The sequence below is a fragment of the Ambystoma mexicanum genome, chromosome 7p (assembly GCF_040938575.1).
Source record: "Ambystoma mexicanum isolate Mex_15411 chromosome 7p, UKY_AmexF1_1, whole genome shotgun sequence".
Lineage (NCBI taxonomy): Eukaryota > Metazoa > Chordata > Amphibia > Caudata > Ambystomatidae > Ambystoma > Ambystoma mexicanum.
The window spans coordinates 376,059,773-376,077,142 of NC_090939.1; the positions used below are offsets into that span (position 1 = coordinate 376,059,773).

Sequence of the window (17,370 nt, forward strand, 5' to 3'; positions counted from 1 at the left end):
CTTTCCGAAGCAACTTTTCGCATCTGGGAACTCCAAGAGGGGTGGCACAGCTATCCTATTTGGGAGGGGACTGAACCCTCAAATTCTAGATTATAAACTGCCCGGAGGGGCAGTACATGGCGGTGAAATGCCTACTACTAGGACATCTCTATTCTATAATTTCCGTATACGCACCCAACTCAAGCAAGGCGCTGTTCTATGAATCCCTGAGTACAACTCTCTCCCCGTTTCTGGAAGGCCAGATAGTGATTGGAGGGGACTTCAATGGGGTCCCGGACCCCACGAAAGACAAATCACACCCACCCAGTGCCGGAGACCTCACCATAGCCCTGGCTCTCCTACAACTATTTAGAACTTTGGGGGTGGTGGATTCATGGAGAGTACTCCACCCATCCGAAAGAGACTTTTCCATTTATTCTTATGTTCACAGAACCTTCTCCAGGATAGATCTAGTGTCTCCACAAATCTTCACGTTCACCAACAATGTGACAATTGGCTCCAGAATCTTGTCTGATCACACTCCGGTGACCCTGGAAATCCGAGTGCAGGATCCAGCTAACCCCCCACAGCGCAGATGGACTCTATATGATCCGATTCTCAACGAGATGCCACTCAGAGACGCGATCGCAACCACGATCACCAACTTCTTTAAGGAGAACCCCAGTGAGGACACCTCTACCGCCAATACTTGGGACACAATGAAGGCAGTAGTGCGGGGTGGACTGATTGCGCAAGGAGCGGCCTATCATAAACATAAACGTCAAACTCGCCAGGGCCTTGAGGAAGACCTTAGAAATGCAGAAAGGACCCATAAGGAGAAGGGCTGGACCCCTAAAACTCAGCGGGCCATCCGGATAGCACAAAAAGAGATCGAGGCCCACTATGCCGAACACACTGCCCACCAAATGGCAAAAGCAAAACAGTTTTATTATGCTAAAAACAACAAAGCAAATAAGCTACTAGTGGCCAAACTTGCCAAGGCGAAGAGGAACAATACAATTGTGGGCCTGCGGGACCAACGAGGCAAGGTCCATTACGCTGACCAGGACAAACTGCAGCTCGCTGGGGCCCACCTGACCCAGGTGATGACCGCTCCAGTGCGGGACATGGAGGAACAGAAGGAATACTTACGGGGTGCAGCGCTTCCCCGGCTAAAAAGAACAGCCCGTGACTCTCTGGAGGCGCCGATTACTGACGAAGAAGTGGAGGAGGCAATAAAAGCCCTTAAATCCCGAGCCCCTGGGCCTGATGGGTATACAACCAGGTTTTACAAGATTTTCAAACCCCAACTATTAGCACCTTTGGTACAGTTGTTTAACTTGTTCAGGACCACGGGCACTGTAACCCCGTCCATGCAGGAGTCAATTAGGGTCTTATTACCTAAACCTGGAGGCGATCCGAAGAACCCTGCATCATATAGACCCATTGCCCTGCTCAACATAGATGCTAATATTTACTCTAAAATCCTGGCATCACGTCTGTCGCAGTTCTTGCCGGAGATAATCAGTGCGGATCAGAGTGGCTTCCTCAGAAGCTGCTCCACGGCCGACAAAATTCGAAGAGCCTTGGATCTGGTGGAACTTGTCTCCCGGGATTCCCGGGAATTGGTGCTTCTGGCCCTGGACGCGACCAAGGCGTTCGACAAAGTGGATTGGACTTTCATGAGGCTCACCCTTGAGGCTTTTGGATTTGGCCCGGAGTTCTGCACTATGACGCTGGCAAATTACAAAGCTCCCAAAACCCTTCTCAGAGTCAATGGCACCCTCTCCTCCCCCATCAACCTAACTTGCGGAACACGACAGGGATGCCCGCTGTCGCCACTTCTCTTCGCTCTAATTATGGACCGTTTTCCCAGCGGATCAGGTTGAACCCTGCAGTCGAAGGCTTTCAATCAGGCCCAGCACACCACAAGCTGGCCCTCTATGCAGACGATGTCCTCCTGACTATCACGAAACCCCGCTCCTCCCTCCCCTCAAGCCCTGGCTGCGATAACGAGCTATGGCAAGGTCACAGGCTTCACAGTCAACTACCGGAAATCGGTCGCCATGGGAGTGGGTTTGACCTGAGAAGACCGAGAAGCCCTAGTTCCGCTGTGCCCAATACAATGGTCGACAAAAGGAATTAGCTACTTGGGAGTTCAGATCCCGGCCAACCCAAGCGAGACCTATCGGGCTAATTTTCCCCCCATTATTTACAGACTTGGAGGCAGATTTGAGACGCTGGGCGGCACAAGAGATATCGCTGATGGGCCGTATTACAGTCTGTAAGATGAACTTACTACCGAGATTTCTGCATGCGTGCTCCACACTCCCGGTGCCGGTTCCGGCGCCAGCCCTTCAACGCCCACAGAAGAAAATGCTGCAGTTTATTTGGAGGGGGGGGGGGGGGGGCCCAGGATCCCTAAATCCACGATGCTGGGCAACGCGAAACTGGGTGGCCTCGGGGTCCCTGACCTGCAGAAATACCAAATGGCGACTCAACTGTCCTGTATCCAATCATGGCAAGTCCTCACCAACCACCCTAGATGGGTGGACCTCGAACAAGCGCAGTTACCCCTCCCGCTACGCTTTCTCCCACATGTCCCCCCTCCGGTACGGCGACAGTGGCGAAACCTTCTGGCATCCACCAAACACACCATTTTGGTGTGGGACAAGGCGTTGAAACAGAAGAGGATCCCGACGGGGCTCAGCCCCCTCTCCCCGGTGTTTATGAACCCGACCTTCTCTCCTGGTCTGTCTCCCCAGAACTTTAAGGCCTGGATTGCAGGAGGCCTAGAGACCCTGGGTCAACTTTTTGAAGGGGGGCAACCCTCACCTTTCAGCGATGCAAAGAACTCTTTAGGATCCAGGAACAAGATAGATTCACATATACCCAGCTACGCCACTGGTGCACCCACCCACAGACTTGCCAGGCGGCTACTCGTCCCCCCACAGCTATCGAATTGACCCTTAATGAGCTCCCTCCCCAAGGAAGAATCTCCACTCTATACAAGCGCCTCCAAACGGATTTGCTAACCTCCAAGACCCAGTATATGGCCCTATGGGAGGCGGACCTGTGCCACCCGATTGAGGACCAACAGTGGGTTGACATCTGGTCCCGGGCACACACCTCCTCATCATGCATCACAAATAGAGAGTGCGCCTACAAGATCCTCCTCCGGTGGTACTACTCTCCCATAAGACTTCACCACATGAACTCCACACTCAACCCTCAATGCTGGAGGCAATGCGGCCAAATAGGCTCTTTCTTCCACATGTGGTGGTCCTTCCCCAAGGCTCAAGCCTTTTGGAAACAATGCCTAGCGACGATAGTGGACATCACTCAGGTGCAACTGCCCGTGGCCCCCGAATCCATCCTCCTTGGAGCACCGATCCCCGGGATCTACCCAAGGCCAAACTATTATCGCAATGCCTACTTGCGGGCAGGAACGGGATAGCCCGCACCCGGGAAACGACGGAAGGCCCTCTCATGCCTTTCTGGTGGAAGAAAATCTGGGACATCCTGATCGCCAAGAAGGTGACGGTTGCCGGGGCAGGCACTTTACATCGCTTCCGCAACATCTGGGGTCCGGTATTGGATTTTGACCAAAGGTTCCCGGCCCTGACTTTCAAGTGCCAACTGGCCAGGAGAACTATTCAGGATGGAGATCCCCTGCAGGGACGTGAAGACGGAACTTTAGACCGAAGGGTGGGGTGGGAGGAGCGTCAAATGATATTACTGTATACTACATGTCGCAAGTGATTAAGCTCTGTATTGCCATAACCTGCCTGTGTAAAATAAACACGTTTAAAAATCAAATTGTATGACTGTGTTCCCATTGAGCTTTCCGACCCTCTTCCATTCCGTGCAAGCATGTCCTATAAAAATAATAAGGAAACCATCAACTCCCACAAAACTGAGGGTACTGTTGAACAAAATGAATGTTTCTTTCCAATCAACCTGTTCTTGAAAGCTTGAAAAATGGCGAATTCAGAACTGCAAACCTTGTGTTCCTAGATCTTACAAGAAAAAAAACACAGGCTTCTATGTACATCATTTTATTGCTATGTTTGGAAAAAACACATTTTGTCACTTTTGTGTTATTTTCTCAGCCCCCCCCCCCACAGCAAACCACAAATCCTTGATGGTGTTAGGACTACCTACATGTGGGAAGAAAAGGGAGCACATTTGGCCAGGATATCACTTGTAGCAAAAATTTTACAAGGGATTGAATGACAACATACCGCAATGTCTAAAAAAGGGCTCAGCATTGGGAGGGGAATCCCTTAGCATTTAAGTGGTTAAACACCCTACTCCCCTTCTAGATGGTCTGTTACCTTCCCCCAAAGAAGAGGAAGTGGGTTTAAAGGGCTCAATCTAAAAAGGGTGGAGGAAGCCACAGGTAGGTATAAAAAGGGAACGCCAAGACCCTCTTTTAGTCCCTTTCCCTCTAGTACAGATTTGTCTCATGCAAGTATTCAGGACCTGAGTTCTACTTAATCAAGGAGTTCCCAACCATAACCTGGTAGAGTTTGCTGGGAACCTTGCTACCGTGTGACTCCTACAGGAATTGCTGGATACAAATGCAATGAAAATATGCTTGCGAGAGAAGAATACTGCCCTATTGGCCTGGTGGGTCGCAGACCAAGCAGTAAAGACATGTGCAGAGGACTGGTTCCAAAAGGAAGCAGTGTGAACACAGTCGGATGCAGTCGGGCTGCCAGGGTTCGCAATCCTGTTCATGAGAGAGTAACACCATTGCCATCTCTACTACAGAACAGAAGGAGCTTTACTGCCAGGAGAGCATCCAAAGTGTTAATGGGAAGGAGTGTGGATCCGTCGACCATCAGCGACCGAAAGGTAAGAAAGGTGCGGGAAGGAGGAGCAGCCACTACTGCTCTCTACTAAACTTCCCAGCCTTTGCACATACTTCCTCCAAACAGTCTTGACATAACGTACTCTGTCTCTATGCAACCCTAGGCTCTCCACTCCAGCGGTTAGCCGTACTTTGCGTTTTGTGTCCCTTCTCTAGGTTCCCTCAATTACGGTCACTATTGAACTGTGATCTATGTCCCACCTAGCATCCTCCTCCTCTCTAGGTCCCCCCTCAACTGTGGTTACTGGTGTACTGTGAACTGTTCCCACTAGGCTCTCTCCCACTCTCTAGGTCCCCACCCAGCTGGGGGTTCTGTTTGTACTGTTGAGTGTGCCTGTCTGCCCCTTCTGTGTGTTCCCCACTTTGTGACCCTCCCCATCCTGTGTTGTGCGGCGCTGGGCTGTGCATCTCCCCATCTCTTTCACTCCCTCCTCCTCCCCCCTTGCCAGTCTATGATATGATTTATATAACGCTCTTTCCGTCTCCACCATCTTCTCTAACTGCTACTCTATCTTCCATCCTATCCCTTTCACTAAGTCGGGAATTAAGAAGTTCAAGAGGGACATCCTGGTCTCCAACCCAGGCCTCCCTATCGCTGATACCTACATCAGTGTTTCCTCCAGACAGACTCTTACCAACATCCTCTGTCGTTCCCTCTTCAGCACTATGGACCGCTCATATGGTCTCAGTATTAATGGTGGCACTCAGCTCCTCCTCCTCCTCCTCCTCCTCCTCCTCCTCCTCCTCCCACCATATCTGCCCGCTCTCTGGCCCCTCTACCACTTCCACATGACGTACCTCAAGCCTGTACGCCACCACAGAACTCTTTCAAATGTGCCAACTTGCTCCACGTCGCTACTCTCAACTCTTGCTCTTCTGTCAAACACTCCTCTGACATCTGCCACCTCCTTGAAGAACTTGACCTGGATGTCCTCACTCTCACTGAGATATGGTTCACAGCCAGCTCTGTCACAAGTTTTAACACACTCCTCCCTGATGGCTACAAGATCCTCTTGGAACCCAGAACCAACTGTCCCTGAGGTGGAGTAGCTCTGGTCTTTCCGTAGTGGGTCCCTGCTTCTGTCATTCCTACGCAGGCCTACTCCTCCTTTGAGTGCCTGGTTTTTGTTCCTCTCCCACCCTCATTCTTCCCCCTCCACATTCTCCCCCCTCATTTCCCCTCCCCCCCTTTTCCCCCCTCCCTCTATTCCCCTCCTCTTCCCCTCCCCCCCCCCCCCGTCCCACCCTCCCTCCCTACCTCCCCTGCGCTGCCTGGTTGCCTGGCTACCCTCAGTCTCATTGGGCAACAGGTTACTCTACGACAAGTCGCCCCTGCACTGCTTCTTGGCCTACTGCGCACTTTGAGGCTATAACTGTAACCCTGCAGTCCCCTGCCTCCTCGCACTTACCCAGAACCATGCTGCACTTGCTCAGAGCAATGCTGCCCTGATATCACTTCCCCCTTCCGTCTGCCTGGCACTTCTCCTTTGTCACCCTCTCCCCCCACACTTAGCGTTATCGCACTTGCACAATCTGAATGACACAAAGCCTAGTTAGATTGTTTTGTACTCCCTCCGTCTTCCCTCCCTTGTCGTGTCACTTCTCATATAATATCATAATGATACTTCACATTAATGTAACTGCACACAGCAGGGCCACACAAGAGCCCAAGCAGCAACAGATGGGGAATCTAGAGTTCCCTGGTGGGCGAGCCAATCACAGCATCTGCTCTACAGCAATGCACAGGTGACATTGCTCAGACAAATGAGACCTGCTGGAAAATCTGCAAGTGTGTGAAAAGTAAGGCAAAGGAGAGTAAAGTGTGGAAGTCATTAGTTAGAGGCTTATGGTGCAGGATAAGGCATGTGAAGGAGAAAGGAAAAGGGTGAAAGGCGATGGGTCAGGGAGTGCAGATCAGAGAAAAGAGAAGTTACAGGAGAGTGAGGAGCAGTAAGGGGGAGTAGAGAGCATTAGGTGAAGAGTAGAGGGCTGTGTGAGAGTCAAAAGAGTTATAGAAAGAAGGGGAGGACTATCAGAAAGGGTTAGAGGAGCACAGCAGACAGACGTGAAGAGACTGCGAGGAAAGAGTGAAAATGTGAAGGTGTAAACCGGAAGAGGGAAGAATATCATGAGAGAAAGAACAGAGTTAAAAGGGCATCGTGAGGAGGAGAGAGTAGAAAAGAAAGAAAACGGCCAGGGAGGAGGAAGTTAAAGAGGGAGAAGGAGAGGAGGGAAGTGAACATAAAGAAGCAGCCAGAGAAGAACGTAGGAGCAGCCGAAGGCCGTAACGGAAGTAGAGAAGTCCACAGAAGAAGAAAGAGTGAAAAAGAAACAGAATAGCGTGTAGAGAATCACTGAGGGGGAAAGCAGGAGAGAGCAGGAAGAGGAGATGAAAAGTGAGACATGGCCAGTATTAAAGAGGATATGTGCAAAGAAGGGAGCTGGAGAAAGGTTTGGTTAATATAGGAGCCTCTGGAGAGACTTGGGAAATGTTGTCCTTGTTTACATGTTGATCACTTTCTTGGAGACTTAGGATCGAAGCAGGGTAATCGGCACTGTATCTTTAATAGAATCGGAACTCGCCTGTCCAAAACAAGAATGAGAAACCTGCACTGGATAGAAATATATTGTAGCATACATAATGGCAACGTTAACACAAATGGTGAATAATTACAACATACATGATATTTAAATTAATAAATATGGCAACAGCAAATTAAATTGCTCCTCTTAAGCTACAGTTTTATACATTTTACAGTGTGCACTGTTCAAAATACTAAACTTGGAAGGTATCTAGAAACCCAACTCAAAACAACAGGACACGACAATGAGTGTGTGTGACAGATTATTAAGGAAAAACAGTTATTGAAGAAATAACCCCGGAAACAATTTAAATTAACACATTCTATAGAGGCTGCATCAGTGAATAACTTACTTGTGTCTGCCTGGCTCCCAACACTGATATACCTCTCGTTGCCAGGAAGTGCTGTCTGGTAGTAGGTTGCCTCGTCCTGTTGAGGAAGCTTTGCATTCTTTGTAGTAAGAAGGGCAACAGCTAATTGCAAGTTTCCATTGCTGTCCTGTAAAGAACAAAAGTGGCGTAAGTCGAAATAGAAAACAAAGTCTATACAGGGTTTGTCACACAGAAGGCAATTTGTGTATACATAACAAAATATTTAGATACATAATTGTACATCAGAGTTCGAAAGAAGACTCGGAGCCAACAATATGATTTTATTCAGCAAACTTATGGCAAGGATTTGTGATTGCACTCGTCAATGACACTTTGCCACAGAATTTTGCAACCCTTTATTTCCTTATTTTTGGATGCTAGCCCATTTCAAACGTAGGTTTTGTATATAAAAAGGGATGTGACTCCTCCCTACTTCCCTGTGTCCCTTTGCCATCCATGTTGGAATAGTGCTCTCATATTGAAAGGCGTCCTAATGTAGTGCTAACATCTACGATTGCTAACGCCTACGATTGCTTTTAAAAGGCAAACAAACCAAGGACAAAGCTATTTCCCACAGAAACATCCCCCGTACTCCAGTAGTGAGTGGCTGTACTCACCAGAGATCATCGTTTGCACTACTCTATATACACTGATAACCTGGTCTAATACCTTCCCAACCTCCTGGTCAAATGGGACTGGTGAGCTAAGGTCCCTTCCCATATCACAATAAATGCAAGCACACAAACGGTAGTGCTAAGAAAACTACTGTGTTTTTCTCCAGAATGCTTCGACTTGGCCTCGGCGTGTCTTCTTTACAGAAAATTAGAAAACTGATGCAATTGTTGGCTATGGCTACGCTGAATTCCCAGGGAGACCGAAAGGTGCCAGATTTCAAATTATGCTACTTTGCATCGAGGCACAATTCAACAGCTACTTGCACAAAGTAGATTCAGCAATTTCCCACGTGAAGGGTGAATGGTTAGAAACTGGTCAAATAGACTTCAGGACAGCAATTGTCATTAACAAGTAGAAGGAACCGTGCCCTGTGATCCAGTTAAGTTTACAGTTGGGGCATAGGTTGGGATTGTTTAAAGACTTGGTGTTACTGCCACTTGTCATTAGGATAAACTACTTTTGGGCCGTCCAGATATCACCCAAGCCGTGGACAAAGCGCTTTGGAAATCCTCGAAATGGGCAGAAATACGTACACGCAGAACAGGTTTACTGAGGCTTCATCGTTTCACGCAACATTATGGGTATGGTGCCAGATGCAGGCATGGTTTCCATCCAACGCCTTCAAATGATTCCTGCATTCTGGTCTGAGTGCCCTACGTTCCCCTCGGAAGTGCTTTGTAGGCATGGTTCATTGTAGAAATATTTGGCATTTTTACTTGGCTACGACTATAGACTTGGCTCATGCAGTTGTATGCAAGGCTCACATTTCCATTTATACAATCCCACTTCACAATTTTGGGCAAGGAATAGACAGTGTGGTATTCAGAAATCGAAGCTTATTTGAAAGAATAATGTAACTTTAACCACCTCAGTCTCCAGCATTAAAAAAATGGAGATCAATATAACATATAGCTAATCCAAAAATCAAGTATTCCAACAAACAAATGTCCCTGCCTATATGAATCTCACTATTGGAAGGCCACAAAGGCACTCACCACTGTCTTCATATAATTATACTGTATTCTAAAAAGATATTAGACCTTCTAAACATTTCTATTCTACATTGGTTTCTCTGTGAACATCACTAGTTTCCAATGGTCGAAGTGTACAAAAAAAAAAGTTGTGGAATTATGCTCCCCACAAACCCCAACACCACGCACAATACAAACCCCTAAACAAATGTCCCTGCTGTTTAAGGTAACGTTCACAGCACTGAAGTGCAATTTCAACTTCTTCCTACATTTCTATTTTAAAACAAAACCTATCCGCTACAGTTTCATTTTAAAATAAAAAGCTATAGGGTTGATAATATGGCCGCCACCCACCAGGAGGTAGAAGTGCTGGTGTGAGCTTTGCGCACCCGCCAGGAGGAAAAAAAGCAAAATTACCAACCCTGGGCAGCGGAGACCCTCCACATGTTGGGATTTCGGCATCTGATGGTCCAGCCCATCATATGAATGATCTCTCAGCATGGGATCCTACTCGAGTCCACTGCCAAGCGGCGCTCGGCAGGAGCTGCAGCGGGACCCGTGATAAGTCGTTCTAGGAGCGGGGCTTGGGTAAGAAGAGGAGCATGCCCAGGAGCGCGGATTGCAGGCGCCCGGATTGCCGTGGGAGACGGGCTGTCTGCACGGAAGCAGGGACTCATTCATCTGGGGCATCAGCAGCCAAAGTACGGGTCTACTGCCGGCAAGGTGCGGAGTGAGGAACCCTGTGCCGCCAACGTTCTGGAACAGGTGAGGGTCTGGTGGGGAAGGCAGCATAATCAGGGACTTCCCCCTTCCAGGATTGCCTGCGATGTAACGGTCAATTAGTCACCTGAGGGCAGACAGGACTTCCGTGTGCCGGAAGACGGCTTGTGATGTGGGCCTGGCTCCCCGGGTGGGGCAGGGAGGCTGCAGGCGCTCAGAGGACCCACCAGAGTGCATCACACTTAAAATGGAGCAGAGGGTTTAAAAATGTTCTGCGCAGGTCTTGTTGAGTTGGGGTTGGGAGTGAGCAATGCGCAAGTGTCTCTGGTGAGCAGAACCTCTATAATGGTGCATTGAGGAGGGACGGCAACCTGCTATAGGTACCATCTGATGGCTAAGAGGGGGCATGCCGGCCAGCACGGTCTGCTAGGGTTCGGGGGTAGAAGACCCCACCTTGGGTCCAGAAGTGGCTATTGGTGAAGTTATTCAACATACCCAAGGGTCACTTAGTAGCTGGACTTCCACGTTGGAAACTGCCCAGCCCTCTGCCCTCTGAAGATAGATCTGGATGCCGAAGGGCCGCCCTAAACTGCAGAAGACCAAGTCTGTGGACTCACCAAGCACTTTATGCACCATATGGGGTCCAGGTAAAAATAGAACTACAGGCAAGATACCGTCAGAGCTGGTGACCCACAAGAACCCCAGGGGAGACCATGTCCAGGCAAAACTTACATGATTACCCGAGTACCTTTCAGGCCTCCCTCACAAAAGCATTCCAGGACCAATTTCATCTCATGAGGTCTGACTTTAACACAGCAATGGCCGAGGTGAAAAGGGAAATGTGTCAGCTGGGGAAAGGAGCGATCTTCTGTGAAGGGGGATCCAGGACTTAGTTGGAAGCTAAAGATCATAGCCAAGCAATTGAGCACAGCTGCCCGCAACTTAGAGCTGCAAGTAGAGGATCTTGAAAATCGATCCAGAAGATCCAACATAAGGATCAAAAACATGCCAGAGGATGTCACGAACAAAGCTCTTAAGACTTTAGATCAACTATTTTTTGCAGAGATCCTGGGGCATACAGCAGCGGAAGAAGTGGCCCTAGATCTTGTTCCTAGAATAGGAACACTGGAGAAGGGTCCCAACAGTAGGGCAAGGGGTGTCCTGGCAGCAGTCACACCCTACCCCCAAAAGGAAGAGATTCTTCGAGCAGCAAGAACAAAGGAACCGCTATCTGTAAGAGGATCCCCAGTTCAACTTTATCAAGATCTGGCATGGAGCACCATGGTGAAGAGACAACTAATGGGTCCAATGGTCTGAGAACCACAAGAAGGAACATGCAGTATAAGTGGACATTTCCTTTTGGACTGTTTACTTCAGAGGGTGCGCGGCGACTCATCACATCAGTCCAGGAGGGCTGTGCGCTTCTGGAGGTTGAACCAGATCGAGGGTGGGGGGAAAACGCCCACCAGCTGCAGATAAGACTAAAACGTAGACCCTGGGAATGGTTGACCGTCATGAATTGTAGGAGGACAAAACCCTGGCCCAGAGGTCATATACCTAAAGACAGGGGGGGCAGTGGACAGAGCAGAGAATGACTTGTATAAAAGGAGGATATAGTTTATTATTCGTTGATGCCCAGAGGAAGGGGGATAGCCAAAAGGGAATATATAGGCAGGTGGTGTGCCAAAGGGGCAGTAGACCACTATCTTGTGTACCAAGAGGGCAGGATCACCTGAAAGGGGGTTGTGGGGTTAGACAACAGAGGTTGGAAGTTTAAAAATGGTTGGGGCGGGGGTGTTGGTAGTTCGGGGATGTGGGAAAGATGACAATCAGGATCCAAGGAGTACCGGGGACTCCGCAGAAAAGTTTAAGGTTTCCACATATATGGGGGGGGTTTGGCAATGAAGCTGGGAAAGAGATTCAATCATTCAGTGTTTGACCCAGAACGTTAGAGGGTTAAACTCCCCATTGAAGAGAAAGAAATTAGAAATATTTGTAAGCGCTAACAAGCCGGAGGTACTGGCACTCCAAGAAACATATCTGGTGTGCAGGGATCGGGGAGGATGAAACTTCTCGCAGATATTTCATGCGTCGGCTCACACTAAGATGGGGGAGTGATAGCCATCAAGGACAGCTAAGATATGAAGATTGTAGTCTCCAAAGCAGTGGTGAGGAGGGTGATGGGAAACAGTGATTATACACTGGCTTCAATTTATGCCGCAAACACGGGTCAGGAGGCCTTTTTGCAGGATATGTTGGTTACGCTAGAAGGGTTCGCAAAAAGGATACACCATTGTGATGGGGGGACTGTAATCTAGCATGGTTACAGGAGTTGGATAGGAGTCAGGCTGGGAATCAACAGGGAGGTGGGATAGCTTTGAGATCCCTAAAGGATTCATTTGACCTCCTTTGTTTTTGAGATGCATTGAGGGAGGGGAGGGAAAATGGATTTACCTTTTTTTCATGTGTCCACAATACACAATACACAATCCAGGAGAGATTACATATAGGTGTCAGCACCTCTGGTAGGTGGGATTGAGGGGATAGAAGTAGGCCCACACTTCGGTTTCCACAGACCTGGTTATGCTCAGGCGTACGTGCCAGTTGTGGGGAGTGGAAGTGGAAAACAGGAGACCTTTTGAGACCCAATAATAAGAAGGGACTTAAAAGTGAATTCCATAGCGGACACGAAAGAGCACTAGGTGGGATGCATTTAAAGCCACCATTGGGGGTGAATGTATTGTGATTAAAGTGGCCAGGAAAAACAGATGAAAGCCTTGGAACTCCTACTGAAGGCGGAGGAAGAAGAATTGTGCACATCTTCCAAGGAAAGCTTATAAGGAATATAGGCAAGCCACGGGTCAACTTAGCCTCCTCCACACCAAACGCGTGTAAAGGGCGTCACTGTTCGTGAGGCAACTATATTATGCAAAAGCTAACAAGGCGTACACGATTTTCACCAGACTATTTCAGTGGGGTTGGCGGGATCCAAGGTTATCCTTACTCTGCAGGATGAGCAAGGTAATTGGGTGTCGCAGACAGGAGACATTCAGGGATGCTTTAACCTCTTATGCAACACTATACTCCTCCCAGAATCACCAAGACCAACAATAGGAAAACTATTTCGATGAATTCAAACTGTCAAACTGTGGGGTGCGCGGGACCCCAGCCTGAAATTTAAAAAAAAAAACATGGGGAAAGAAAAAGCGGGGCAGTGGGAGCCCTGGCCAGATGTGGCTCGTCCTTAATGGATGAGGGGGCATCCACCCAGTGGCCCCCTCACCCATTATGGAGGCCCCGAGGAACCAGCCCTACTTTTTCCAGCTGAGGGAGTGCTCCTGGGCTGGCTGAACTGTCTTTGGCAGTTCAGTTCCCCAGCCGCACATGCTCAATGAGCCATGCAAGGCTGGAGGCGATTTGCTTTGTCAGCCTTGCATAGCTCATTGGAAATGCTGGCTGGGGAACTGCATGTCTGTATGTGCGAGGGGGAGTGCCTGTGCCTCCTCGCACACACAGACAGAGCAGGCTGGAACAGGGCTTTCAGCACCCACACACATGCCCCTGCATGCATGTGTAGGAACCAGGAAGCTCTTGCTTCCTGATTCCTGTTCATGATGCAGGAGCTGGAGCACGGGGGAGGAAACCTCAGGACAGGGCAGGGCAGAAGGTACATTTATGTTAATTTTATTTATGCATGTGTATGGATGCGTCTAGGAGTTATGAGTGAGTGTACGATGATGGGTGCTCGTGTGAATGATAGAGTCCTTGATGTGTGAATATGTGCATGTTTGTGTTGCTCCGTGGAGCTGATTTTGCAGGGTGGGTGAGGGTAAAGGGTTGAATAACAAAGGCATTTAAAAAATGCCTTTGTTGCACAATCCCTCAACCCACGTTCCAAAATCAGCTCTCCTGAGGTGCTGGGGAGCCCAGGGGACAGGGATTGTATTTTTTCACCAGACATCGATCATAGATGTCCAGTACAAAATACAATGCCAGCCTCCTGGGCCCCCAATCGCCATTTGCAAACGGTTTGGCTTTTTTACCTTTTTTGTTTAAAGTATGTTCTAAAATGCTACATTTTAACCCATTATTTCAGAAGAAATTCCTAGTGGGAGAAGCCCCCACTCATCCCCCCCGAACTCCTGTTGATAGACTATGGCTCCCTCTCTATAACATATCTGGGAGAATATGTAACGCCCCCTCCACTTCAAAAATTCACCAGCCGCCGCTGGCCCTGGGACAGAGCTGGGTACGGGGTGGGGCGATCCGAATGACACTGGTGAGAGCAGTATGGGGGTGGGGGATGGCATAGTGGTGGGAGCAGGGTGGGGAGAGCCCAGGGTCTAGTGTGGGATGAGAGAGCCCAGGTACTATATTGGGAGTAGGGTGCGGTGATGGCGCGCAATAGTTCATGGCCATTTGGAAATACTGTCCATTTGGCATTTTTGGGTGTAGGGTGCCCGGTCTGCCCACAATTTGCTCAGGGGGGCCCCAGGCCAAAAAAGTTTGAACACCACTGCCTTAGGGAGAGTGGGGTTTGAAGTCGCTGAGGTACTGGGTGGGGAAATTACAGAGGATGAGGTCTGCCTAGTGATTAAAGCCTTGCCTTTAAATAAGTCGCTGGCCCCAGACGGTTATACGGCGGGTTTCTATGTTCAGTAGGGTACTCGTCCTACACCTCACCAATTTATATAATCACTTCCGGAAAACACAGGTGGAGTGCCCTCGCTGTTTCCTGGATAGGACGTATGCCAGCCATAAAAATGGTTACCCTCCCAAGGCTTTATACTGATTTCAAGCTCTGTCAGTATATGTTTTTAATGGAGCTGCAGAAACTTACCAGCAAGTACATTTGAAATGGTAAAAGACCCGGAATTAGCCACATGCTAACATCTTCCAGAGCCACAGGGGGTAAGGGGCTTCCTAATTTCCAGCTGTATTACGAAGCAGCCTAGACACGAATAATTAAATGGTTTTCGGAAAAAGTAGAGAAGCTCTGGGTGACAATGGATAGGGTGATCACTAAATCCTCTTTGAAGGTGGTCTTGTGGATCCCCAAACAAGATAGACCCCTGCACATGTACTTGAGCTAAATTACTAAACCGATGGCAGAAACATGGGAAAAAATGGTGATGAAATACGGCATTACAACGTTCCCCATCCACTTTCACACTGCAATTTCTTAATTCTGGGTTCTACAGTGCAAACCAGGGTTTGGGTGGGGGTGCTCTAAGGGAGAGGGGGGGGGGGGGTTGACAAGAGGGAAAGATTGTGTTACTTCCAATTAAGGCACTGGACCTCAAACGCAGAGGTTAAGGCAGCAGCCACACTTAGCCGCTCACCTCTTTTGAAAAATAGATCATGACTCAGGACGACTGCAGGGGATTGATTTTGGGACTTTACAGAATGTTGATGGAGCGGGACCCCAGAAGAACTGGCCGTATTTGATTAAATGCGAGAAAACATTAGGGAAGGAGATACCATAGGAACACTGGGCGAGCCTCTGGAGGTACATTCCCAAAATGGCAAATTCAACCCAATTACATGAAATGTGGTATGACATGCATTACTCACCGTAAAAGCATTTCTGATGATTGTATCTCCGACATCTAGTGGTAATAGCGGAGTACTGCATCTTTCTTTCAAGGATCGAAGGGGGACGTCGACATGGGCGTGACTGTAACACTATCCCTAACGTGACATGTAGTGTACCCAAAATCCCTCACGTATCAAAGTCCCTCCAATGGTGTTTTTTCTGCCGTGCTGGAGCCTTATTGTCAGCATGAGTACAGAAGAGAGAAGGTGTAAGATGTCTATGTTCCTTCTACTCCAAGAGGGGAGGAACCGTGGGTGCATGTGACTCTAAGCAGATACAATCATCAGAAATGCTATTACATGAGTAATGCTTGTCTTCTGATGCTTGTTAATCTGTTTAGTATCACATGCTGTGCATAGACTAGCGAGCAGTACCCAGAGATGGTGGTGGGATGTGTGAATGAACAGTAACAAAGATGTCTTAACACTGCTTGCCCCACCTGTGTATCTAGGCAGTAGTGTTGTGTAAAGGTGTGTACAGAACTCCAGGTTGCTGTTTTCCAAATGGATTTAAGAGGCACATTTGCAATGAAGGCTATGGTAGCCCCCGTGCCCAGAGTAGTGTGAGCTGTAGGCGTAAAGGTGAGCTGTAGGCGTAAAGGACAGAACTCTCTTGGCAAGAGTGTAACACAGTGTGATGCAGTTAACGATCCCCTTTTCTACCAGCTGCCACTGAAACAAAAAACTGGTTTGTTTGTCTTAGTGGTCGTGTTTTTCCAGGTAATAGATCACCGCTCTCCTCACATCTAGTGTGTGGAGGCTTCTTTCTGCCACGTTAGTGGGGTTCTGGAAAAAGGTGGGTAGTTCTATGGACTGGTTCAAAAGGAACTTTGGAATAAATGTAGGTGCAAATCGTGGGTGAGTGCACAGGACCACCTTACCCTTGTGAATTGTGACAAATGGGTCTTTAAGTGAAGGGGCTTGCAGTTCACCAACTCTCCTTATTGATGCGATTGCCACCAAGAAGGCGATCTTGTAGGCGATTGCTTTAAGGATTGCCTTATGCATAGGTTCAAAGGGAGGCCCCATTAGTCTAGTAATACTAGTCTAGTAGATCCATCGCGTATATCTTGCGTCCGACGCATAAACACCGGCACGTAGGGGCCGGTTCGTTCCCTATTTAAACGGCCTCCAGCTCCCGAGTAAATAGCACTTTCCTGAGAATTGTCTAGTTTGCCTGTATTGTGCATTTACTAAATTAGATAGTGTAGGGGACTATTTGACTCAGAATTTTAATATACGTGCAGCACGTAGCAATTTTACCTTCTTAGCAAATTGTTTTACCATTCTGTGTCACATCCATAGTATTTGAGCCATTTGTCAATTGCTGTTTTTTTGCCTACCTCGCGGTGAGCTCTATAGCGTCTTGCTCAGTTAAGAACTGCAGTTCCCATTAGAACTTATAGTTCTATCGCGTATATCTTACAAGGTGAGGCGCGTAAGCGACGGCGCGTAGGAGCCGGTTTGTTCCCGGGCGTGCCAGTGTGCGTGCACCTTCTTGCGTGTAATTTGTCTTAAGAGGTAAGCGTTTTGTAATTAAGGCTTACCATGGCACCTTCCATACTCTTCCTCATCTCTTGTAAACCTAGTATCCTCTTTAC

General features: G+C 48.5%; 1 protein-coding gene across 2 annotated transcripts in view; it reads right to left on the reverse strand.

Annotated features, from left to right (window-relative positions):
• Positions 1-17,370, reverse strand: part of USP25 (ubiquitin specific peptidase 25) — a 1,331,637-nt gene that overhangs the window by 1,022,602 nt on the left and 291,665 nt on the right. For both annotated transcript variants that reach the window (XM_069636412.1, XM_069636413.1), the window contains exon 3: positions 7,791-7,935. In XM_069636412.1, coding sequence (XP_069492513.1) covers positions 7,791-7,935 — 145 coding nt within the window. The remainder of the gene's footprint in view (positions 1-7,790; positions 7,936-17,370) is intronic.